This window comes from Capra hircus, chromosome 12 (assembly GCF_001704415.2).
Source record: "Capra hircus breed San Clemente chromosome 12, ASM170441v1, whole genome shotgun sequence".
Classification (NCBI taxonomy): Eukaryota; Metazoa; Chordata; class Mammalia; order Artiodactyla; family Bovidae; genus Capra; species Capra hircus.
Window position 1 is genome coordinate 38,820,679 of NC_030819.1, and position 26,007 is coordinate 38,846,685.

General features: G+C 37.1%; 1 protein-coding gene across 2 annotated transcripts in view; it reads right to left on the minus strand.

Annotated features, from left to right (window-relative positions):
- Positions 1 to 26,007, minus strand: part of PIBF1 (progesterone immunomodulatory binding factor 1) — a 229,464-nt gene that overhangs the window by 171,002 nt on the left and 32,455 nt on the right. For both annotated transcript variants that reach the window (XM_005687655.3, XM_018056511.1), the window contains 4 exons: positions 9,785 to 9,918; positions 5,831 to 5,939; positions 5,176 to 5,357; positions 3,866 to 3,991 (listed from right to left, as the gene is read on the minus strand). In XM_005687655.3, the coding sequence (XP_005687712.1) occupies positions 3,866 to 3,991; positions 5,176 to 5,357; positions 5,831 to 5,939; positions 9,785 to 9,918 (551 nt within the window). The remainder of the gene's footprint in view (positions 1 to 3,865; positions 3,992 to 5,175; positions 5,358 to 5,830; positions 5,940 to 9,784; positions 9,919 to 26,007) is intronic.

The following is a 26,007-nucleotide window of genomic DNA, read 5'->3' on the forward strand; positions in this document are numbered from 1 at the left end:
TAATGATTAGACATGTTGAGCATCTTTTCATGTGTCTATTGGCCATCTGTGTGTCTTCTTTGGATAAATATCTATTTAGGTCTTCTGCTCATTATTTGATTGGGTTGTTTGCTTTTTTGTTATTGGGTTATATGAACTATTTGTATATTTCGGAAATGAAGCCTTTGTTATATTGTATGCAAATATTTCCTCCCATTCTATATGCCATTTTTTTCATTTTGTTTATGGTTTCCTTCGTTATGCACAAGTTTACATGTTTGATTAGGTCCATTTGTTTATTTTTGCTTTTATGTCTATTGACTTGAGAGACTGATTGCTATGACATATGTTAGAGAATATTTTGCATATTTCTCTTGAAGGGGTTTTACGGTGTCATGATTTATATTTAAGTCTTTAAAAAGGCACTCTCTTATAATATCCCCCACTGCACAGAAAACAAACTAAAAGCAAATCATATTTCTCTAATCTTACTTAACTTTCTCCTAAAAATGCTTATTGCCCAAGAGACAAGGAGACTAAGTACATTTATGCAAGTGTAAGTACTTTTCCCATTTTAATTCATATTGTAACAGCACACTTTGATGAAGTACAAGTAATCAACATAAACATCTAAGTCCAGAGCAAGTAATCAATTTGCTCAGGCACAAAAACACCTAAATGAGTACTCTTGTGTTTTCTGGATCTCATGTTTCATAACAAGGAACACTAAAACCCTTTCCTTAATTATTTTAAGTTTCAAAGGAAATAATTTACAATTTATTTTTACTTTGTGAAAGACAAGTGGGATGTAAGCTCTAACTACAGTTAAATCCTGCCACCAGAATGAGGAAACTGGGATTCAAAAGAATTCAGCCACATAAAACACAGGATTAGATTATTGTGAGGTTAATAAAATGATACAGGTGAGTCTGTATCACAGCTGGCTGGGGGCCCAGGCTGCAGTCTGGCTCCACCTGGTGGCAACCATCCACCCTAGATTCACTATCATGCACTCATCCTGGTGGCTGGCTGGAGTTTCTAGGGTCATAGCCCCAAACCCAGGAACTCCCTGACTAGGTGGCATCCACTTTGATGTGGCTATGGAGTCAGAACATAGGGGAAAAGGAAACCTGCTCAATTTCCCTGCTTCCAGAAATGGTTCCATCATCTGTTTCCCAACCTACTGCTACCAATCATTTTAGAGAGGAGGGACTAGTTTACACCAATTTGTAAATACATGTAAATTTGTACATACAATTTGTAAATTACATTTGTAATTTGTAAATACAAATTGCAAATACATGAGCTGTATTTTAAAGGACTTTAGAAAAAAAAATCACTGCCACCAATAACAATAACAACAACAAAAACTAAAAAATCAGTACATTCTCAAAATGACTACATACTAAGGTTTATGTGGGTATGTGCACTATTTGGAAGTAATCATGCATGTTTATCATAGAAACAATCCCATAAATTTTAAGATTTTTACGTTGACCAATAAAAGCTTTATAAAATCCATAACAGAACTGAGTCACAGGACTAAAAGCACTTATTTGTAAAAGAGAACAGTAGCATTACTTATCGGAGAAGGCAATGGCACCCCACTCCAGTACTCTTGCCTGGAAAATCCCATGGATGGAGGAGCCTGGTAGGCTGCAGTCCATGGGGTCACTAAGAGCCGGACACGACTGTGCGACTTCATTTTCACTTTTCACTTTCATGCATTGGAGAAGGAAATGGCACCCCACTCCAGTGTTCTTGCCTGGAGAATCCCAGGGACGGGGGAGCCTGGTGGGCTGCCGTCTATGGGGTCGCACAGAGTCGGACACGACTGATGCGACTTACCAGCAGCAGCATTACCTATGCCACAAGTGGCTTCCCTGGTGGCTCAGAGGGTAAAGCGTCTGCCTGCAGTGTGGGAGACCTGGGTTCAATCCCTGCATCGGGAAGATCCCCTGGAGAAGGAAATGGCAACCCACTCCAGTACTCTTGCCTGGAAAATTCCATGGACAGAGGAGCCTGGTAGGATATATATAGTCCATGGGGTCTCGAAGAGTCAGACATGACTGAGCAACTTCACTTTCACTTTCTGGGTCTTTTAAGATTTAGACCGTATACAGTCAATTTTTCTATTTACGCATGTCACAGACACTTAATGAAACTAAACTAAATTTGTCATGTTTTTCAGGTAAAGCCATGTATTTTTCTGATGCTTTAAAGACTGCCTCACTGTCCCCACAGTTGCCCAATCAAGAACCTAGTGACATCCTTCTCACTCCCCAGTCCAATCTAGTCACCGAATCCTCCTGTCTATCCAGTTAGCTTAGTGCTACCTCCTGAGCATTTTTCCCAGTCTGGCCCAACCCTCCCCATCTCTGCTGCTACTACTGTAGTTCCATCATTACTTCCCACCTTGGTAAGGGAAGCAATCTCTAAAAGAGGCCTCTTTGTCTACAGCTTTATACACCCTCAGTCTTCCTCCACATCACAGAATGGATTTTTATATAAAGTCAGATCATATCATGCATAGTCTCAAAATCTTTTAACTGTTTACGATGTTAGACAATGGCTCAAATGCATAATTAGGACCCATTTCCCTCTTCTGCTTCATTTCTTACAACTCACTGCTTCTCACTCTGTGGGCTAACCATACTGAATTATTTGCAGTTTGTTCCAAAAACTTCATTTTGACTTGTCTCCAGGGTATGCATTAGTGCCCCTAATTTCCTTCCCTTCCATAACTGACAGTCTTATTCTTAGTCACCATGCAGATGTTAGCATACGCATTTCTTCCTCTATGCAGCCTTCCCCAATTCCTCCCAGGGCTCAGTTAGATACACCTTGAGTCTATGTGGTCTCATTCTGAGTATCCTGCCGTTTGCTCTAATATCATCATACTTTTGCTCACTGTTCCTTTATTTCTCCATTAGACTGCCGGCTTTGTGAAGGCAAAGCCTATGTATCTATGGCTCATGACATGTATCAGTACATGGTTAGTAAATATTTGCTAAATAAATAAATTTATTGTTCTGAGAGTTCAAGTGTAAACTTCTCTAATATCAACCACAGTCTGATTTAAAGACTTGCTTATTGGCAAAGATCAAATACATTCAAGTCAGTGTTAATAAACTAGTATGACAATTAAGTTAATTTCCAAATAAATTTCCCTCTAGATGTCAACTTTGAAAAGCCATATGAATCATGATAGTATATAAAAATAACTGCTATTGAAATAAGTAGCATTTATTTTTCCCTTAATACTGCTAATCACTAAGGAAACCTGATATATTCTGATCTAAAAGTAACTACATGAAAAAAACCTATCCTTCTTTAAGATTATCTAAAAATATGATTTCTTTTAGGTCCAGCAGCTAAACAAGGCATAAGCAATATTTCTTTTTTTTTTTTAATTTCTTTTTTTAAAATTTTTTAAAATTTTTTAAATTTTTTTAATTTAAAAATCTTTAATTCTTACATGCATTCCCAAACATTTCTTATTATTATTCCAGTCTTTGAAATTTCCTGGAGAAATCACTGGCATGTTATAGGAAGAACTAGTATCTCTTAGTTCTAATTTCCTTTTCATTTCTGTCCTTAATCTGGAACTAACATAAAGGCAAAAGGACAAGTTAATAGGGTAATAAAAAGATAATAGGAATAACAGAATAAAGAGGCCTAATGTCTGACAAACCCTGTTGTAAGCTAGTTATCAAAGGCCTGAGAACTTTAATATTCCATTATACTTAGATTTAGATTTATGACAAACTTTCTCTAACATATTAAAAAAGACATTACATTGTGAACTAAAGTTTAATTTCAATAAAACTATAAGCTTCAAACGCCAATAAAATATCACAGAAATGTCCTACTTTTCTTTTTTTACCTGTTTTCCCGTTCATACATTTCCCTAGAGGCACTTCGGAGTTGATCGATTTCTTGATTAGTTTTCAATTTGATCTGTTCCAGTTCATCACGTAGTTTGTTTTCATATTCTGTTTTATAACGGTCTCTGAAAGGAGTCAAAAGGAATATCCATTATTATTATATTTTTTTTTGGTAAAAGAAATAGGTGATTGCCCTTCATGTAAGATTTTAATACCTTACATCAAATATGCTCTACATACAATGTTCCTTAAAAAAACAGTATTAGATATAAAGTTTTATAATTCCTAAAAATACTATTTCAAAGTAGTTCCATCTAAGATTTCCTTTTAAACATATTGCCCCAAAAGCTTAATTACTATAAAAAATGTTAGTTCATGTTGGGTAATTATTCATCTTCAAAAATATTTTACTAATAGTTTTTAATGCATATGGCCAAAGACTTTTAAACCAATGCATTGTGGAATACACTTCATTTAGAAATAATAATCTGATGTGGTGCATATTAGGGGACAATCTTATTAAAAAAAAAGACCCTCGTGGACTCTTGACAAAAACTTTCCTTCTAAGCACAACAACCACAGCCACTGTGATCTCTTAGCAAAGTCACAAAGCATTACATAGGGTATTAGCAGAAGCACAAACTGATGAAAAATACCACAAGCTGAGAAAAATGTTACGAATATATGAAGTCTTAAAGGATAAAATTCAGAATTTTAGTTTTTGAAATGCTCACAAAAATGCTGATAAAATAAATACCTTCTGAAGAGATATATATGAGGCATATAAACATATGGTGTCTCAGATGGTAAAGAATCTGTCCGCAATGCAGGAGTCCTGGGTTCTATCTCTGGGTCAGGAAGATCCCCTGGAGTAGGAAATGGCAACCTACTCCTGGATTCTTGCTGAGAAATCCCATGGACAAAGGAGCCTGGCAGTCTACAGTCCATGGGGCTACAAAGAGTTGGACATGACTGAGCAACTAACATTAAATATATAAAAGTATATAAATACTTTCTTAAAACACTTATATAGAGATTTAAGTCACTGGGAGCTAAAAAGATTATATCATTTAAAAAAATTAATAAAAACAGTAACAGTGTAGATATCCCTACCTAAAAAAAAAGGCTTTTGGAAAAAACAAAATGTCTTCAGAAAAAAATCAGTTAGAATATGAGTATCTTGTGAAGAAACAAAAACAATTATCTTAACATTATCCTATAAACCTTATTTGTCCCCAAAGCCAGGAGTTCCCTCAAAGAAGATGGTTTGATTTACATCTATTTATATGGAAAATCATGTAAATCTTGCCTGGATGTTACGTATTTTTCATACATCTCTTCTCTAGCCTTTTTAGTTTCTTCAAGTTGAGCTTGAAGTCTTTCAAGACGATCCTCTTCGTGGGCACAGCGAACACTAAGCTCCATGTTTTGGCGGTTGAGATATTCTTTATCCTTTTGCAGTAAAGTAACAGTCTGCTGTAAGGTGGCTACCTATACACAGGCAGAGACAGAGTGTCCAGAGCAATGTCATCTTACTTTTCAAGGTTTACTGAATTATTTCTTTCATTTGTGCTTGTGCTCAACACATAAAGAGGCTAATTCTTATCATGAAAATTTCCATCCAAACAGGAACTAAAAAGTCCCTTCTTTCCAGCAACTACATCAAAAAAGAAACAATTTCCCTCTCACAATTCTTGCCCTGGGCTATGTCCACAATCACTGTACAATAAAAAACAAGTGACTCGGGACTTCCCTGGTGGTCCAGTGGTTAAAGAATCCACCCTGCAATGCAGGGATGTAGGGTCAATCCCTGGTCAGGGAACTAAGACTCCACATGCAACGGAACAAAGATCTCACAAGACCATGACACAATAAAGACCCTGCGTGCCTCAGTGAAGACCCAGTGCACCCAAACAAATGAATATGAAAAACAAACAAACAAACAAGTGACTCTATAAGCTTACCTCTTTCGATAATTCACTTCTTTCTTTAGCTTGAGTTATGTGAGAGGCTTCAAGTACTTCATATTTTCTCCTTAAGTCAGTTGCTTCCTGTTCAAGTGCATCACGCTCACTATAAAATTCAAATACATTTTCTTTTATTAAACTAGAAATCAAGTACATATGTAAATTCTATATCTCTTTTTATAACAAGCATTTTAAAAGGGTTGATTATATTTCAGGAAACTGAACAGGGATACTTCAGTGTCATTCTGTGAACAATAAAGTATCTGCTTTTCAAATTTAGGAGACTCTGTTTGAGATCTTGCTCAGATGAATATAAATTTATTATCTGTAAAAAATAAATATGTAAGCTACACTGACAAAAGTAAACAATAAAACTTTTAAAGGTATACTCTGGTGTCTTTTCACTAATCATCTTCAATCTAATCTGGAAGTCAAAACTTTTAAAGAATTTAAACATGGCTCTAGGCTTTCAGTTGTTAGGCTCAAAAGCCCTTCACTCATTACTCAGATTGTGTTGCTGATACACAGGCAGGCATTCTTGTGACAGCTTCATTCACAAATTGTTCATGATTACCCAGAGATTCTAATTTCCATTCTTAGATGAGCTCTTTCCCCAACACAGCAAAACTAAGAATTGGACCAAACCTACAAACAGGTATCTTAAAAAATGAGCAGAGAAACAGATTTACTATTTCTTAACTTTTCTTCTATAGTCAGAATCAGTTTCTTTGCCCTTTATTTCAGCTACTCTCCTGGTGTTTCCACGGGAGAGCTATTAAAAATTGTTTTTCTTTTCATTAGATTTTCAATAACTCATTCAGAAAGATGACTTCTAAGATTTCTTCTGCTTAACAAAATAGCATATTTATACTTGAGCAAAGCACAAGTTAAAAAATAACAATCACCCATAAACCTACTAACTAAAGATGACTATCAGTATTAACACTCTGGTTCATGTTAACTGTTTTATGTCTTTACATACAATGTTTTTATTCTCACAAGGTAATGACTTTTGCTATGATTTTTTAGTGTAAAAAAGAAAGATGGGCATATGCATTTTGCTTCTTAAAATTAAATGTGTTTGACTCATCCATGTATACACTAGGGGCTTCCCAGGTGGCGCCAGTGGTAAAGAACCCGCCTGCCAATGCAGGAGATATAAAGAGATGTGGGTTTGATCCCTGGGTTGGGAAGATCTCCTGGAGAAGGAAATGGCAACCCACTCCAGTATTCTTGCCTGAAGAATCCCATGGACAGAAGAGCCTGGTGGGTTACAGTTCATGGGGTTGCAGAGAGTTGCACACAAATGAAGCGATTGAGCGAGCAAATATATACATTCAGATCTAATTTAATTATTTTAATTGTTACACAGAATTACATTATAGAAATAAATTATAATCTATTTTCTTTTTCTTAATATAACCTGCTCTCCATGCTGCTGTCAAAAAGCATTTGAATTCTTTCTAATAATGATGCAGCTAATTACAATATACCTGTTCTCTTCTGTACATTTGTGAGAATTTATCAAGGACATTAAAGTGATTTTTTCTCCCAGTTTATATTTTTGTGATCAGACCAATTTTTAAAACTCCATTCGTTCTACTGAGTAAACCAAAGGATTCTCAGCTTGAGCCACCCTTGCCTGGTTGTTTTCTTGTTCCATTTCTAGCACATGATGATGTTTATTATAGTTTTATTTCTTAGATTCTCATTGTAGAAAACATATATATATATATATATATATATGTATATGAAGATGATAAAATGAGACACCTCCCCACCCCACTCCCTGCTTTCATCACTCACCATAAAGAACTATCAACTCATGGCTCATCTTGGTTCATTTACCCATCCTTTCATGGCCACTCTGGATTATTTTGATGAGTATGCCTTTTAGTTTTCTCCTTTCATATTTTACCTATTGTTGCTATAGATTTATAGTGGCAGAAAGTGAAAGTTGTTCAGTCGTGCCTGACTCTTTGTGGCCCCACAGACAGTACAGTCCATGGAATTCTCCAGCCTGAATACTGGAGTGGGTAGCCTTTCCCTTCTCCAGGAGATCTTCCCAACCCACAGATTGAACCCAGGTCTCCCACACTGCAGCCGGATTCTTCACAAGCTGAGCCACAAGGGAAGCCCTGAGAGATCATCAAAACACCAACTCAAAGTATCATCTTATCATCACAATCTACTTCATTTTGCAATGATTCTTTTGAAATCTAGCTCTATTTGAGAACCCAATCGTATAGCTGTCATGGATTTCAAGCTCTAATAATCACTACATTTTGATATAAAAATACATACATAGTAACACACACTGCATGCCAGTCATGCCGGGAGTAGGAGTACCAACGTCATATTCCCAAATCCTTGCAAATTTACTTACGGTGTTTTACAGTTTATAAAGCATTCCTTCATTTAACACTCACTCACTGAGTGACTACAATGATTTAAGAATTGTTTTAGGTACAAGTAGACACAGCAGTGAACAATTACAATAATCTCTATATATGTGTATATATGCACACATATATACTTTCATAAAAATTATTCAATCTTCTAAATTTATACAGTGTAGTTATTGTATTAGCACCACCTCACAAATGACAAAACTTAAGTTCAGAATAATTAGAGATTTCCTAAGGGCATATAGCTAAGTAGTGGTTCATTAGTCTATTCCAACAAAAGGAAAATTATATGCTATAGCTGTTCAGCAGCAACACAATGGGAAACATATCCTCAGAAAGTACCATTTTTTTGAAAGTGTATGTGCCTTTTGTTGAAAAGAAATAGCTGAAAACACTTTAGATAAAACTGCAAAGTACTTAAACTCACTCCATAAAATAAAAATAGTCAAGTAAGAGTTCAAAAATATTTATACACATAGGATTTCCCTGGGTTCCTATCACATTTAAAAAGGCAAAAGCAACTTCTAAATAAAATAAAAACAACTGATATAAAAAGACAATCTAAACTCACCAAGCTGCCAAAACTACATGCTTTTATACAATAAAGAATAAGGTATATGTCAAGAGAATAAGAAGACATGGCAAGACTGGGAGAAAATATTTGCCAAAGATGTATCTGATAAAGGACTATTATCCAAAATATACAAAGAACTCTTAAAACTTACAGTAAGAAAACAAACAACCCAATTAAAATATAAGCCAAAGACTTTAACAGACACCTCACCAAAGGAGATATACAGATGGTAACTAAGTACATGAAAAGATGTTCCATAGCACCTGTCATCAGAGAAATGCAAATTAAAGCAATGAGATATGAGCACACACCTATTAGAATGTAAAATCCAGAACACTGATAATGAATACCGGCAAGGGTGTGGAGCAACAGGAACTCTCACTCACTGCTGGTGAAAATGCAAAATGGTACAGATACTTTGGGACAGACACTTGGCTGGTTTCTTACAAAATTAAACATACTCTTACCATATGAGTATGTTTACACTCTTTGGTATTTACCCAGAGGAGTTGAAAATTTATGTCCATATAAAAATTGGCACATGAATTTGTATAGCAGCCTTATTCCTAACTGCCAAAACCTGGAAGCAACTAAGATGTCCCTCAGCAGGTGAATGAATAAGTAAACTGTGGTACATCTTGATAGTGGAATATTATTCATCATTAAATGGAATATTATTATTCAATGAGTACTATTCAATAGAATACTATTCATTATTCAAATGATCTATCAAGCCATGAAGAGATATGGAGGAAACTTAAATGTATATAACTAAGTCAAAGAAGCCAATCTGAAAAGGTTCTGTGTGGCATGGTTCCAACTATATGACATTTTAGAAAAGAAAAAACTATGGAAACAGAAAAAAAGAGAGCTATAAAGTAGCATTAATGATGTTGATGGTAAGAATTCAAGTGACTCTGATGCATGCTAAAAAAGAGAACAAGTAACACAGACATCTTAACTACTTACCTCTTAACTTTATCATAGTTCTCTTGACGGTAGTCACCTTGCTGAATTAACTGTTTTGTGTCTGCTAATTCTAAGGCCAAACGTTGACATCTAATTTGAAGCTCAGAGTAGTTTCTGCGATCTTCCTCATAAGTCTATAGGTCAAAAACAGTAACAAACCATTCAAACTAAACATATTTGACCAAATTCTGTATTGAATGCTTTTGTTGAACTGTATCTTTGTAATTTTAAAAAATTCTCAATTTTTCTATTTAGTAATTTTTCCTTACTCAAAGGCCGGTAATCTTAAACTCACTGAGTAGTCTATAAGTTCATTTGTTTAAAACTTGAACCAATACAATATTGTAAAGCAATCAACCTCCAATTAAAATAAATAAATTTATATTAAAAAAAATTGAACTCTGTTTTTCATAGAAAAATAGGACAACTATGCTTTGGTGAATAGCATAACACATAAAATGACTACAAATGCTAATGACATTTTCAACATTTATTGAGTTACTATTAGATGCTAAAGACACAGAAATGAATGAAACACTGCCCCTGTTCTTGAAGAGTTCACAATGACAGGCAAAGAGCCACATGAATATCAAACATTCACAATGAAAAATAGTTACTGAAAAGATTAACCATGCAGTTTCAGTTGTGGTATTCAGCAAAAAAGGAGTTTTGTAGTGCCTGGAACACATTTCTACATTGAGCTTCCTCGTACTCATCAAACGAGTAGAAAGGGATTGCAGACATGTGGAAGAGGAGCAGAAGTACAAGCCTTAAATGCACACTTGGCCCTGCTTCCTACGAGCCTCATTTCTCACCATTTCTCACATTCACAGTTCACCTTAATAAAGATCTGAGGTTCTCCGAACACACTGCTTCCTCTAACCTGTTCTCACTGCCTGAAGAGCTGAATACTATCAATACTCCCTTTAGAGTACTGATCTTAGTGTATTATCAAATTAGTTTTTTCACACCAGAGTGTAAACATCTTAAGGGCAGGGACTTTATCTTGTTCGCCATTGGATCTCCATTACTTTATACAGGACTTGGTATACAGTAAGAATGAAATAAATACAATAAATTAATGAAGAAAAACATGAATATGGAAATGGGGAGGAGAAGCAGGACATAGGGATGGAGTTTCTACTTCTTCTGACTGAACTCAGCAGATCTTGCAAGTGATCATCAGCTCTACCCCCAGAATCTGTCACGTGAAATACATCCTGTCCCAAGTCATTCTTTTTTAAGGAGCTGACGAGCTCAGTGCGGTCACATGCAGGTCACAGACTGACTCAACTATTTCTAAGTGACTGGTCCTGGGCTAGATACTGTAGATACAAAGATGACTAAGACAGTGTTTATGTCCCTTTTAAACTATTAGGCCTGACTGTGAAACGTTAGCTCCAAATTTCTATCAGATGGCTATATGAAAAATGCAATCACGGAAAAATGATACTGGGTGTGTTCTGTGTTGGTAATACTATTCTGCACTGACGTTCTCCATGGGGATGAAATGTTACTAAGAGTTATTTATTAGCACATCAAAGCTGAGGAGACTCTCATCTCCCCCAAAGAATCACCACACATACCATTTCAGATCTATGTCCCAGAAGATGCTGTAGTTTCCGGTTCTTACCTTTCTAAGCATTACTAATCATCTGTTTTGGGGGAGAACGTATAGTGTTATGATTAGGACAGAGATCTCCAGAATTCACCTGCCTAGAACTAAATTACCTGCAGCAGCTCTTGGAGGGGGTTTACCTCTCAGGACGTCAATGCTCTTATCTACCTCATTGGCCCACGGAGCTGCTGTGCAGATTATATCAAGGGACACATGTAAAGCGCTTATAAAAATGCCTAACACATAGTAAACGACCATGAACTATACATTAATATCATAGCAATGCTCTTTCTTTGCTTTGGCTACCAGAGAGATTCTAGCCAAACTGATAGCTCAACTGCACAAAGGCCGAGACAGAATGCTGAGGAAGATAAACATTTAAAGGGTGAGGGAAGGACAGAGTCGAAGGAACCCGAGGGAATATTCACAGAAGCAGAGTGTGAGCCTGGGGTGTGCGGCAGGGACAACCAAACAACTGCTTTAAGGAGGCGAGGCTGTCAGGGCTATCAATGACTACTGGGGACAAAACCCACAAACAACACATTAGGGCTTCAGGGATGGGAACAGAAGACAGACTGCCAGGGGCTAAAGCAAATGTATGTAAGCAAAGGACTCAATATGACCTTTTTGGCGCCATTAATAGTAAACCTACATTCTTTCATTTAATATTTAACTCTATGACCGGGCATATTATTAATATTATCCTCATCTCATTTTTATGGTTGAAGAAAGTAGGCTTGGAGAGGATAAGAACCTCAGAGCTCACGAACAGTATGGTAAAGACTCCAACTGAAATCTGTCAAACACCAGAGCAGAAGGCAATTCTCTCTTCAGTTTAAAAGTAGAGAAAGTAGAGTAGTTAGACAAGAAAATAGGGATACATGAAAGGTTCCAAGAATGGGATACCTTGAGAATGTCTAAATATGGATATGAAAGAATAGAAAAAGAGGTACTGATACTGGAGAAAACAGGCATGGTGAGGGTTGGGGGGTAAAGCCCCTGAGAAGGCTCCATTTTCTCTGTGAAGACTAGTCTTCAGCCCAGCAGGCATGCTCATCAAGGCAGGCTTTGCTCCAGCTGACAAGAGTATTTAAAACGCATTTGGATGTCTTCAGGTAGCTCCTATCAATTCCCAGCAAGCCACAGAACCACTTCTTACCCTACTGGTTCACAGATTTTATATCATCTCTTGGTTTCTGGAGGCATATAATTTTCTATTCTTTGAAAGCAAGCCTCTTGCCACCACAAACAGTAGGAACAAACAAAACAGAAACAGTACAGATGTAAACAGGTTTGTGGCAAGAAACTGACAGTTCTCATCTGAAGATTTCCATTTTCTCTGTGGAATGAAACACCAACTCATTTGCTGAGAGAGAGAGAGGAGGAAAGCTGAGAGCTAGAGATATGAAGTGTTGAATGCCTAAAGTAACTGCTGTGAGAAAGGAGAAAACTAGAAAAAAAATTGAATTACGGCACAATTATGCGGGCCCATTCAAAGTCGGTAACAATAAACTTATAGCTGTGTTACTGCCTCTGTGATTTTCTTTAGTAGTGCTCAGGTGGAAAAATCAGGAGTTGAGATTCTGTCAGGCAGTTTCAATAAAAAGACAGGGAGGAAGCAGAGAACACCGACAAGAGAAAGAACACCAACAAGAGAAAGAACACCAAAAAGAGAAAGAAAACCAACAAGAGAAAGAAAACTTTAAGGCTAAGGCTGCTGCTGCTGCTAAGTTACTTCAGTCGTGTCCGACTCTGTGCGACCCTGTGGACTGCAGCCTACCAGGCTCCTCCGTCCATGGGATTTTCCTGGCAAGAGTACTGGAGTGGGTTGCCATTGCCTTCTCCTAAGGCTAAGGCTAAAGATAGTCAAAGCTATGATTTTTCCAGTAGTCACGTGCAGATGTGAGAGTTGGACCATAAAGAAGGCTGGCACCAAAGAATTGATGCTTTTGAATTGCGGTGTTGGAGAAGACTTTTGAGAGTCCCTTTGAGATTACCTTGGACTACAAGGAGATCAAATCAGTCAATCCTAAAGGAAATCTGTCCTGAATATTCACTGGAAGACCTGATGCTGAAGCTTCAACACTTTGGCCACTGGATGCGAAGAGCTGACTCTTTGGAAAAGACCCTGATGCTGGGAAAGCTAGAAGGCAGGAAGAGAAGGGGACGACAGAGCAAGATGTTGGATGGCATCACCAACACAATGGACATGAGTTTGAGCAAGTTTCGGGAGATGGTGAAGGACAGGGAAGCCTGGCATGCTGCAGTCCATGGGGTCGCAAAGAGTTGGCCATGACTGAGCAACTGAACAACAGCAAAAATTGGAAAAGAAGAAGCAAAACAGGATATTAAATTGACTGAATTCAAAGAAGTAAAAAACTTAATTTTTTCAAACGTAAAAAAGAAAACAAAATTTCGAATCACCAACTCTTTCTAGCAGAAAATGTCTAAATAAAAAGTAAACAGGTTTGGTTAACAGCCAAGTCTCAGTGTCCTTTTTCAATAAAGGAAAAAAAAAAAAAAAAACCCAAAAAACTGCACAGGGATATCAAGGACAAACCAAGTCACTGAGAAGATTTCAGTTTGCAGGTCTCCTCTGTATCTAGAATGGAACTGATTTTGATTGCTGGGCTTAATGTCATTTTTTTCCATCTCCTAAGTTATTCATAATAGGAAATAATACAAGGCTACCACTAGCCTGAAAATAAGTCTGTTATTGTAGCTGCATGTTCCTTGCCTTGTCTATAACCCTCGGTTTTCTACACACCCACTCTGAAGCTCCTTGAAGTCCTGTTGGATCTCTGGTTATACCCAGGAACCTCACACAGTAGTTACACTGGAAATGCCTGCAGAGTCAACTAACGCTGATATAAAGGGACTATGCAGCACTAGCATTTAAGACAACAAGCTCAAAATGTAGAAAAAGCGACTTTAACAATTAAGGATTAATAAATGGATTTTCCAACTGAAACGAAAATTATCATCTGAAAAAAAACCCCCTCAGTTCAAACAATGATATTAATGCAATGTATATAAACCCATATTTTCTCAAAGATTTTGAGAAAAGGTGCGTGAAAGGAGCTTCCATTTCTTAGTCTGGATGGTGGTTAACCATGTATTCTTTGTGTAAAATGTCAGTTATAATTTCTTTATTAAAGAAAAATTTTTTAAAGCTTTAAAAAAGTAAAGCAAGAGACTTCAACCAAGAAAACGTTAACTGGGGAGGAGTTCTGCAGGGATGCTGGTCTTAGGAATGGAAAGGGAGACATGTACGTGAGCGTCACAGCGGAAGGGAAGAGGGCAGAGAGCAATGGAAGAAACACTGTTTTTCACTCTATGTGTTTCTCTGCTGTTCGATATAAAAACAAAAAAAAATTATGTTACATGGTGTTTTGGCAAAGTTATCAACTATTAGACCTTTAAATAAAGTCTTTATTTCCAAACAACAGCAGCTGAGCAGGACACAATTACAGAATTTCAGAGATGAAAGAAACACGAGATAACACGAGAAATAAGAATCTTCTTATTTCCAAGATAAGAACACTAAGGCCTGAAGGGGTTAAGTGTTTTTGTCCCGGATTCCAGACTGAGCAGAGATAGGGCTAGAATTCAGGTTCTTGAATTCATAAATAGTTCATTCCTTTCTTAACTTCAAGTTCCTGATTTTTACAGATTCTATCCGTGGAACCTATAAAACGACTGACTGGAAGTTAATATTATCTACTGCCCAAATCCAGGCTGTTAAAAAAAAAAAAAACAACTTTAACTGCAAATTTTACAGGTTAAAATATGGCACAGGCATAATTCATAGTTAACTTTAGATTCCCTTCCTTGAAAATAATTACTACAATTATTCCTTAAAACATATTATAAAAATCATAACAAGATAACATTGAATAAATGTTTTCCACAAAAATAAAAATGTATTCAAAGATTCAATTAAATAGGCATATTTTAAACAATTAGCAGCTGCATAAACCCAAAGGCAATTACTTTAGATACAATTTCTAAGCATCATTTAAATCTTTTGTCTCTCACACCACAGATACTGAGAAAAGAATGGTAACCTACAAGTCAAAATAAATCTTCAATAAATGAAGTGATCTCTTGCCTGGGGAGAAATAGAGCAGCTAAGAGAAGTAGAAATGAAATTAGCTATTCTGAGAACATGAGAATTCACTCCTCAGAACTCTTACAAGTTTCACATTGCCTATAACCTACTCCCAGCAAGTAAATATTGAAAAGAACAAGAAACCTAATTAATCTTTGATTGTTAAAGACTGTTCCTTTAAGAGACAACCATCTGTTTGCTGCCAGAGACTACTACTTGTTGTTAAGATCCTCAAGAAACACAATCTTTTTCAAAAAAATTTAGACTTCTTCTTTAAAGTGTTGGGGGGGGGGGGAGTGGGAAGACAAAACTGAATATAAAAAGTAAGCTAAAAAGAACATGAAAATTTCAATATATGACATGATAATTTTCAATATCTTTTCAATAAATATAAGGTCAAACAAAAGTTTAAGCTTTTTTAAAGGGAAAACTTGGGGCTTCCATGGGAGTTCACTGGTAAAGAATCTGCCTGCCAATACAGGAAACCCAAGATATGTGGGTTTGATACCTGGGTCGGGAAGATACCCTGTAGTAGGAAATGGCAAACCACTCCAGTATTCTTGCCTGGAAAATTCCATAAACATAGGAGCCTGGCAGGCTACAGTCCATGGAGTCACTAAGAATTATTTACATAAATTTTTTTTGTGCACATTTAAACTGTGGAAGTATTTAAAATAACTATGACAATTTACTAGTAAAGCAAAGGTGACTTTCTTTTACCATTAATAAGTCACCTGTTGTTGCACCATACATCCTTACTTGCTCAGACATAACTGAGCAACTGATATATACTGTGGAACTATCCTACATACTAGTTAAAGAGAAGGAAATTTCATATTTTTAATCTCTTTCCTCCCTCTCTTCTGTTTGATATACCATCTGCATCCTCAGGTGACTCACCTTATATAACATGCATTTTTCCTTCTTCTTCTCCATATTCGTATACTCATGAAAACACCACAAATGGGAAGATAGGTTCCTTGGGTAAATCCTAAAATAACTGATATTCTCCAATTCTCCCTTGTCAACGACTACAGAAAATTCCAGGGTGCACTGTATATTGTTTATGTAACCATTTTCTTGTTGTTTTATTGACTAGAATTTATTGTTTCCTGTCCCTCCTTTCCCCTTCCAGCACCTGCTGCAGGAAACCTCCCTGTGCACAGTCTTACATGTTAGTATTTTACTCCACGGGACAAGGTTCGAGTGCCACTGGACTGTTGCGCTGAAGAGTGCTTCTTTTTCATTTTAACTGATGTTGCCAGATGTCTTTCCAAGAGACTACAGCAGTTCACTTTTCCACCAGCAGTGTTTGTATCTTTTCTCTTATACCTACATAGATATCAGACCTTTTCCATTTTTGCCAACCTGAGTTCTCATTGTTATTTTAATTGTATAATATTTCCCAAAATGCTAGTTAGTTTGAGCACCTGGACATCTGGATCTGTACTTTCTGTGAAATATCTATTTATAGTCTTTCTCCATTTTTCTATTGGGTTGTGTTTTTCATGTTAATTTCTAAGAGCTTTAAGCAGTACTGATACTAACTTTGGATCATCTACATTCCAATTTTTGTACCAAATGTGTTCTTTAAATATTAAACTTTGCCTGTGGCTTCCTTTTTGCTTTTTTCTCTTAAAGCTTTTTGTTTCTCTGTCTTGGCTAAGACTACTCCAACCTCTAGAAGAACACTGTCCAATAGAACTTTCTGCAATGATGACAATGTTCTACATCTGTACCACTCACTAGGCTAGTCACTAACCACCTGTGGCTAGTAAAACTGAGAACATGAATTTTAATTAAATGGCCTCAAGTGGCCGTGACCACTATGTTGGACAACTCAGTCCAAAACTTAGCTACTCATAGTTCAGTCCATGAAGGGGCACAGGCTGGGAGGCATCCTAACAATGAACAGTCTCAGGCCCCGACCCAGAACTACTCTGTCAGTTTTCACTTTAACAGGATCCCCAGGTGACTTGTATTTACATTAGAGTTTGAGAAGTACTGCTAATAATCATATAAATTAGGAATTTTTGAGACTCTTCTGTGCCCTGGACTCCACTGGCAATCTGGTGAGAATTGTGAATCCCTTTGGAGACTGAAGTTTCTAAAATCAAAAATTAAAATAATGCAGAAATACAAAGGAAACAAATTATAGCTGACCCTTGAATAACTAACAGGTTTGAACTGTGCAGGTCCACTTACACGACGATATTTTTCAATAATAAATACTACAGTACTACACGATTTGTGGTTGGTTGAATCCATAAACACAGAATTGCTTAACTCTGTGTCCAAACACAGGTAGGGAGGGCTCACTAGAAGGTCTATGCAGATTTTCAACTGTGCAGAGGGTCAGCACCCCATGTCATTCAAGTATTAGATGCATACTGCAGTACAACTACTGAAATATTTTTTAAAGTTATACATGTTCTTTTGAAAAATTGAGTCTTTTTATCGTCTTTTTTAAAAAAGACTTTTTGGCTGTGTGGGGTTTTGTTGCTGCACTTAGGCTTTCCCTAGTTGCAGTGAGTGGGAGGTAATGTTCACTGCGGTGTATGGGCTTCTCTGTTGCAGAACACCAGGGCTTCAGTTGTCGCAGCTCACAACCTCTAGAGCGTGGATTCAGGCATTGTACCTCCCAGGCTGAGCTGCTCTGTGGCACTTAGAATCTTAATCAAACCAGAGTCCCTTGCACTGCAAGGCAGATTCTTAACCACTGGATCACTGGGGAAGCCCGACATATGACCTTTTTCCCCTTACTGCATTAAGATAAGATCTCATGAGGAGTTTAACAACTACGCTAGGGTTGGAATAGTGATGAGCCTAATCTCTAAAGATACTTGTGGTAACTACACTGTGATAGGAAAATACCTGAATTCTAATGCTGACAGAGCTCTAGGCAGGGACAAACCTACTGTGGCATTTATAACTAAAGCTCTAAATTTCGATGAGAAGTGAAAATAATGTTTTTCCCATTCCACCTAGAGGCACGTGGACCCTGAGCTAAGAATTGGCATGATTGTTGAAGTAATGGCCTAGGTTTCCTTTGAAAAATTTTAATCCAACTAGAATTAATACATGTATATAGTATAAAATGTGACAATCAACTTTTCTTTTAACAGGTGAGTATTATCCACTTGTGCTAGGACCCTTATACTAAAAAATATTCTTTCTCAACTGAATTGAAATATGGCTATTGCGGTAAATCAGTTCAGTTCAGTCACTCAGTCGTATCTGACTCTTTGCAACCCCATGGACTGCAGCACGCTAGGCTTCCCGGTCCATTACCAACTCTGGGAGCTTACTCAAACTCATGTTCATCAAGTCGGTGATGCCATCCAACCACCTCATCCTGTCGTCCCCTTTTCCTTTTGCCTTCAATCTTTCCCAGCATCAGGGTCTTTTCCAATGAGTTAGTTCTTCGCATCAGGTGGCCAAAGTATTGGAGTTTCAGCTTCAGCATCAGTCCTTCCAATGAATATTCAGGACTGATCTCCTTTAGGATGGACTGGTTAGATCTCCTTGCAGTCCAGGGGACTCTCAAGAGTCTGCAACACCACTGTTCAAAAGCATCAATTCTTTGGCACTCAGCTTTCTTTACAAGACAACTCTTACATCCATACAGGACTATTGGAAAAACCATAGCTTTGACTAGACAGACGTTTGTTGCCAAATATTGTAGTAAATAATTAGATCTATTTCTATATTTTGTTCTACTGATATCTGTTTCTATGTCAATATTACATTTAGTTTTGAAGTATAAAGTGGGATCTTGGTAGGAGTAGCATCTCAACGTCCCCTGCCTTTCACATTTTTTCCACGACATTTTTCTTGGCAATTCCAGAACACTTACTTTTTCATATAAGCTAAAATCATTTATCCAAGCCCAATCCTTGGACAGAATTATCTGTCTTCCACCAAAAAAAATCAAACGCAGAAAATCAGAAAATTCTTGGGATACAGAATAACTGAATTTAATTAATACATTAATATGGGAAAAAAATGCCACTTTTATTACTTTTTCGCCTAAGACATGGTCCTTCCAGATTCAACAATACAATTTAATAGTCCTCTTCATATAAGCCAACTATCTGCATCATGAGTTAATTATTTTCCCCCAAGTCCATCTCTACCAGTTATTTCTCTAAACCTAAACAAATGCTATTGATCACTTACACATTTCTGCATTAAATTTAGGTGGTTTCTAACAGAAAAAAAATTTAATCTCCTTTCGAAAGTTTACATGGAGAGTTTTTCCTTCTTAGTGCATCTGCTAGGGCCCTCCAAGACCACGTTAGATAATAATGAACAACCCAAGTCTGTGTCTAGTTACTGATTTTTACAGAAAAAGTTCTATAGTTTTGCCATTTAGGATAAAGTATTTTGCTAACATTTTTTTAAAGTAAATACTTAGTCTCCTTGTTAGGAATGTTCACTGAATTTTATCATCTTTTCTCATTTAATGACACAATTAAATAGTTATTCTTCTATAACTTGCTGATGCAACAGTTTATCCTTTCTGTCCTAAAATATACTGTATTAGACATAAAGCACTATTCTTTTGATAAAATGCTAGAATTCATTTTTGAGCATTTAGAATTTCTGCAACTTTAGTCGTAAGTAAAAATGGCTGATGGATTTGTTTTGTACTATCTTTCTCAGAGCTTTCCATCTTTTTCAGCACTAGTTTGGTATAGTTTAATTATGGGCCTCCTGGCTGACAGAATGGTAAAGAATCCATCTGCCAGTGCAGGAGATGTGAGTTCGATCCCTGGGTAGGCAAGATCCCCTGGAGAAGGAAATGGCAACCCACTCCAGTACTCTTGCCTGGGAAATCCTATGGACAGAGGAGCCTGGCAGGCTGTAGTCCATGGGGTTGCAAACAGTCAGATACAACTTAGCGACTAAACGACAACTGTTTAATCAACTGGAATCAGCTATCCTTATAGAAATCAACTGACCCTACCAGGGCAATATATTCGTGAACCTGGAGCGCGTGCCCTGAGTCACTTCAGTCGTGTCCATCTCTTCATGATCCTATAGACTGTAGCCTGCCAGGCTTCTCTACAGGATTCTCAGGCAAGAACACTGCAGTGGGTTGCCAAGCCTTTCTCCAGGGGTTCTTCCTGACGCAGGGATTGAATCTGCATCTTTTACGTCTCCTGCACTGACAGGCAGGTTCCTTACTGCCAGTGCCACCTGGGAAGTCTGGCGAATCTGGTAACTTCATTAATCATATACCTTTACTTACTGTTTCCCTTGAAAAGAGATCAAACCAGTCAATCCTAAAGGAAATCAACCCTGAATATTCATTGGAAGGACAGATGCTGAAGCTGAAGATCCAACTTTGGCCACCTGATGCAAAGAGCCGACTCATTGGAAAAGTCCCTGATGCTGGCAAAGACTGAGGGCAGGAGGAGAAGTGGGCAACAGAAGATGAGATGGTTGGATGGCATCAGTGACTCAATGGATATGAGTTTGAGCAACCTCAGGGAGATGGTGAAGGAAGGGGAAGCCTGGCGTGCTGTAATCCATGGGGTCGCAAGGCATCAGACACGACTAGTGACTGAAGAATTCACTGTGTAATACCTCTGCGGTAATTCTTCTCTTCAAGTTCTCCACTTTTACTTAGTGTGGTAATCTACATTTTGTTGGGACGTTTCTTTCAGTTTTTAAGACTGTCACCACAGAGCTACATGCAATATTAATTAATGTCTAATAATCGCAAACTCCTTATTTTACTGTTCTTTTTTCTTTCTAAAATTGACTACTATATGCTTTTATTTTTCATCCTTCTCTTTAATTATAAAGGTAATTTAAGGCTACAGATTTTCCTCTGGCACAGCTTTAAATAAGTCTAAAAGATTTTGATGTAAAATGTTCTTGTTTTCATATTTTTACTTACTCTATGATTTAAAAAGTGTTTTTCTTGTTTATTACTTTTGACCTAAAAAAAAGTTTCTTAATTTCCAAATTTATTTATAGTCCCCTTTAAATGACCACTACTGAATTAAAATAAAAATAGGAACTATTAAATCTGTCCTTAACATTTAAATCTTTTACTATGTAGCCAAGTATATACATGATAGTTTTGCAAACTTTTCATTGAATTAAATTAATTAATTAATTTACTGGCCACCCTGTGTAGCTTATGGGATCTTAGATCCCCTAGGAGGAATTAAATCTTAAGCACTGGACAGCCAGGGAATTCCCTTCATTGACATTAAAAAAAAAAAAAAGGATTATCCCCTGGCCAAGGAATTTTAAACTCTATTATAACAACTAAATAAAAATTATTGATTGCCTCATTTCTTCTAGCCCTGACTCATTTTTATGTCTATAAGATATATTCAATTCAGAAGGAAGTACATTATAAACTTTCCTATCATTATTATACTTTCATTAATTTCTCCTTGTTTTTCTAAAACTCCTCTCTTTAATTATGTTTCCTGATTGTTGTTGTTTAGTTGTAAGTCTGTCTGACTCTTTGCAACCCTATGAACTGCAGTACTCCAGGCTTTCCTGTCCTTTACTATCCCATAGGATTTGCTCAAACTCATGTCCATTGAGTCAATGATGGCATCCAACCATCTCATCCTCTGATACAGAGAAGTTTATAGCCAAAGTATTGGATCTTTAGCATCAATATTAGTCCTTCCAATGAATATTCAGGGCTGATTTCCTTCAGGATTGACTGGTTTGATCTGCTTGCAGTCCAAGGGACTCTCAAGAGTCTTCTCCAGCAACATAGTTCAAAAGCATCAATTCTTTGGTGCTAACCTTCTTTATGGTCCAGCTCTCACATCCATACATGACTACTGGAAAAACTATGGCTTTGACTATACAGACATTTGTCGGCAAAGGGATGAGACGTCTCTGCTCTTTAATATCTTGTCTAGGTTTGCCATAGCTTTCCTTCCAAGGAGCAAGCACCTTTTAATTTCATGGCTGCAGTCACTGTCCACAGTGATTTTGGAGCCCAAGAAAATAAAATCTGTCACTGCTTCCACTTTTTCCCCTTCTATTTGCCATGAAATGCGGGGATTGGATGCCATGATCTTAGGTTTTTGAATGCTGAGTTTTAAGCCAGCTTTTTCATTCTCCTCTTTCAACCCTCATCAAGAGGCCCTTTAGGTTCTCTTTACTTTCTGCTATTAAGTGGTATTATCTGCATATTTGAAGTTGTTGATATTTCTCCCAGCAATCTTGATTCCAGTTTGTGAGTCATCCAGCCTGGGTGACATTTCTCATGAAATATCCTGTATATAAGTTAAACAAGCAGAGTGACAATAGTCAGGCTTATTGTACTCCTTTCCCAATTTTGAACCAGTCCATTGTTCCATATTCTAATTGCTGCTTCTTGACCTACATACAGGTTTCTTAGAAGATAGGTAAGGTGGTTTGATATTCCCATGTCTTTAAGAATTTTCCAAAATTTGTTATGATCTACACAGTTAAACAGTGGAAACAGTGTCAGACTTTATTTTGGGGGGCTCCGAAATCACTGTAGATGGTGATTGCAGCCATGAAATTAAAAGATGCTTACTCCTTGGAAGGAAAGTTATAACCAATCTAGACAGCATATTAAAATGCAGAAACATTACTTTGCCAACAAAGGTCCATCTAGTCAAGGCTATGGTTTTTCCAGTAGTCATGTATGGATGTAAGAGTTGGACTGTGAAGAAAGCTGAGCGCCGAAGAACTGATGCTTGTGAACTGCAGTGTTGGAGAAGACTCTTGGGAGTCCCTTGGACTGCAAGAAGATCCAACCAGTTCATCCTAAAGGAGATCAGTCCTGGGTGTTCATTGGAAGGACTGATGCTGAGGCTGAAACTCCAATACTTTGGCCACCTGACGCGAAGAGTTGACTCACTGGAAAAGACCCTAATGCTGGGAAGGATTGGGGGCAGGAGGAAAAGGGGACAACAGAGGATGAGGACAACAGAGGATGGCATCACCGACTCGATAAGATATGGGTTTGGGTAGACTCTGGGAGCTGGTGATGGACAGGGAGGTCTGGCATGCTGCGATTCATGGGGTTGCAGAGAGTTGGACACGACTGAGCGACTGAACTGAACTGAATGAATTTGTCAGATACTCTAAAATAATTAAAACTGATGAGTACCATCATAGCATGTATCTAACAAGGGAATTTTAAATTCATCTTTGGGCAGGATAAAACAGAAACTTCAGAAAACAAACAGTTAAAGTAATCCCTGAAATGAAAAAAAACCTGAATCACAAGTATGTATCATTAATGAAATGCTTCATTTTCATTCAAATAAAGACAGGATTATTCAGGTATGAATACTTAAGATGAGCCTCAAGGTAATCTTGCAGCAGTTTTCTCAACAAATGTAACTATGTTTCCTAAACAAGGAAGTTCTCTTGAACAAAACACTTTTGCTTCCTAGTTACCAAAGCTCTCGTAAGAGAAAAATATTGCATAATTTCCTTATGAAACTTTGGGCTTCCCTGGTGGTTCAGTGGTAAAGAATCTGACTGCCAATGCAGGAGATGTGGGTTCGATCCCTGGTCTGGGAAGATCCCCTGGAGAAGGAAATGGCAACCCACTCCAGTATTCTTGCCTGGGAAATCCCATGGACAGACGAACCTGGAGGGCTATGGTCCATGGGATAACTAGAGATTCAGACACAAGTTTGGGACTAAACAATAACATGAAACTTAATGTCATTGCACACAGACTCATTAATGCCTTATTAGTATTAACATTTATTTCTTTTGAAATGAAAGAAGCATGCTGAAAATAACTCTACAATAGCATAACAGCTGCAAATAGCTTAACTACATGCACTAGACCAGAATTCTGACCTGTCACAAAAAGATTTCATAAATAGAAAATAAAAGTACAGCACTTATGAGAACACTAAGTACTATACACAAGTTCACATACGTAACAGCTCAAAATATGCTATAATTAGACTATGTTACTGACCCTTAAAGACTCTAAACTTGAAGTAAAAGATGAGCCTTATTTTCCCATGTTAGTATCTACAATAGATATTATTTCCAAATAACTAAAGATGTAGAAAAAATTAATGAAAGAAAATTCAAGAAATCTACTAAAAGGTCAAAAAATCAGCTTCTATTACATTTCTAAATCAGTTTTTCACCTCATATATGCCACCAGGTAGCAGAATATATGAATAAAAGTATAACTAACTGTGTACTTGTGGGGCTTTAACATCTTTGAATGTGTCTGTTAGGTATAATTATGATATCAGGGTTAATAACTGAGACACCTTTGATCTGGCATATTATGCCAGAAGTGTGTTTCTTAAAATTCTATCTCCCAGTTATAGATTGACTTAATTTTATTAGGAAGACATAGTATTTGATTGGTTTAAGGAAACAGATATGAAATAAGAAATATAAAGGAAAATAAGGTAACACAGTAAAGCTTTGGCAATGACAGTATTTTTTGAGCAGCCCAAAACTGATTACAGAAATCAATGGATATATGCTGCCACCATGTGGTCAACAAAATTAAGATCATTTTGGAAAAGACAAACTTAATCCCACAGTCTTAGTAGAGTGGAAAGTTTGTTTCCTTAACTCCCGGTTATAAAACTCAGAGACATAACTAAAAAATATCTTAATACACATGGGACTGTCATGATCCTGCCACTTTTGAGGCATTTATGTTTGTCAACTGTTGCCTCCTCTTTTAAGTTTCTATTAATTTACTACTTGTTTTATGTTCTATTTTTTAAAGGTCAAAAAATCACATTCTACTACATTTCTTATTGTTTCTCATCTCGTATCTGTGGGTTTTTCAAGCAGTCATGTATGGATGTGAGAGTTTCTTTATAGAAAGCTGAGTGCCGAAGAACTGATGCTTTTGAAGTGCAGTGTTGGAGAAGCCTCTTGAGAGTCCCTTGGACTGTAAGATCCAACCAGTGAATCTTAGAGGAGATCAGTCCTGAATATTCACTGGAAAGACTGATGCTGAAGCTGAAACTCCAACACTTTTGCCACCTGATGTGAAGAACTGACTCATTGGAAAAGACCCTGATGCTGGGAAACATTGAAGATGGGAGGAGAAAGGGACAACAGAGGATGAGATGGTTGGATGGCGTCACCAACTCAATGGACACGAGCTTGAGGAAGCTCTGGGTGTTGGTGATGGACAGGGAAGCCTCGCGGGCTGCAGTCCGTGGGGTCACAAAGAGTCGGACACAATTGAGTGACTGAACTGAACTGTTCTATGAAATAATACTACCTTCTTGTATTTGTCCTGAGTTTATCCTCTTGCAAGTCAATCCTCATCTTATGTGATTTCATGATTTTGTGATTTCTATGAACTTCAATTACATTTTCCCCAGCTGTTGGGGTTCATTTGACCCATCTTAATCTCTGTATGTCCTCAGATACTAAACTCAGTTGCCCAAACACCAGAGTTTAGTTTCTAAACTCTGAACTTTATAGCTATATAAGGAATTCAATAATTATTTATAAATAAGATGTGCA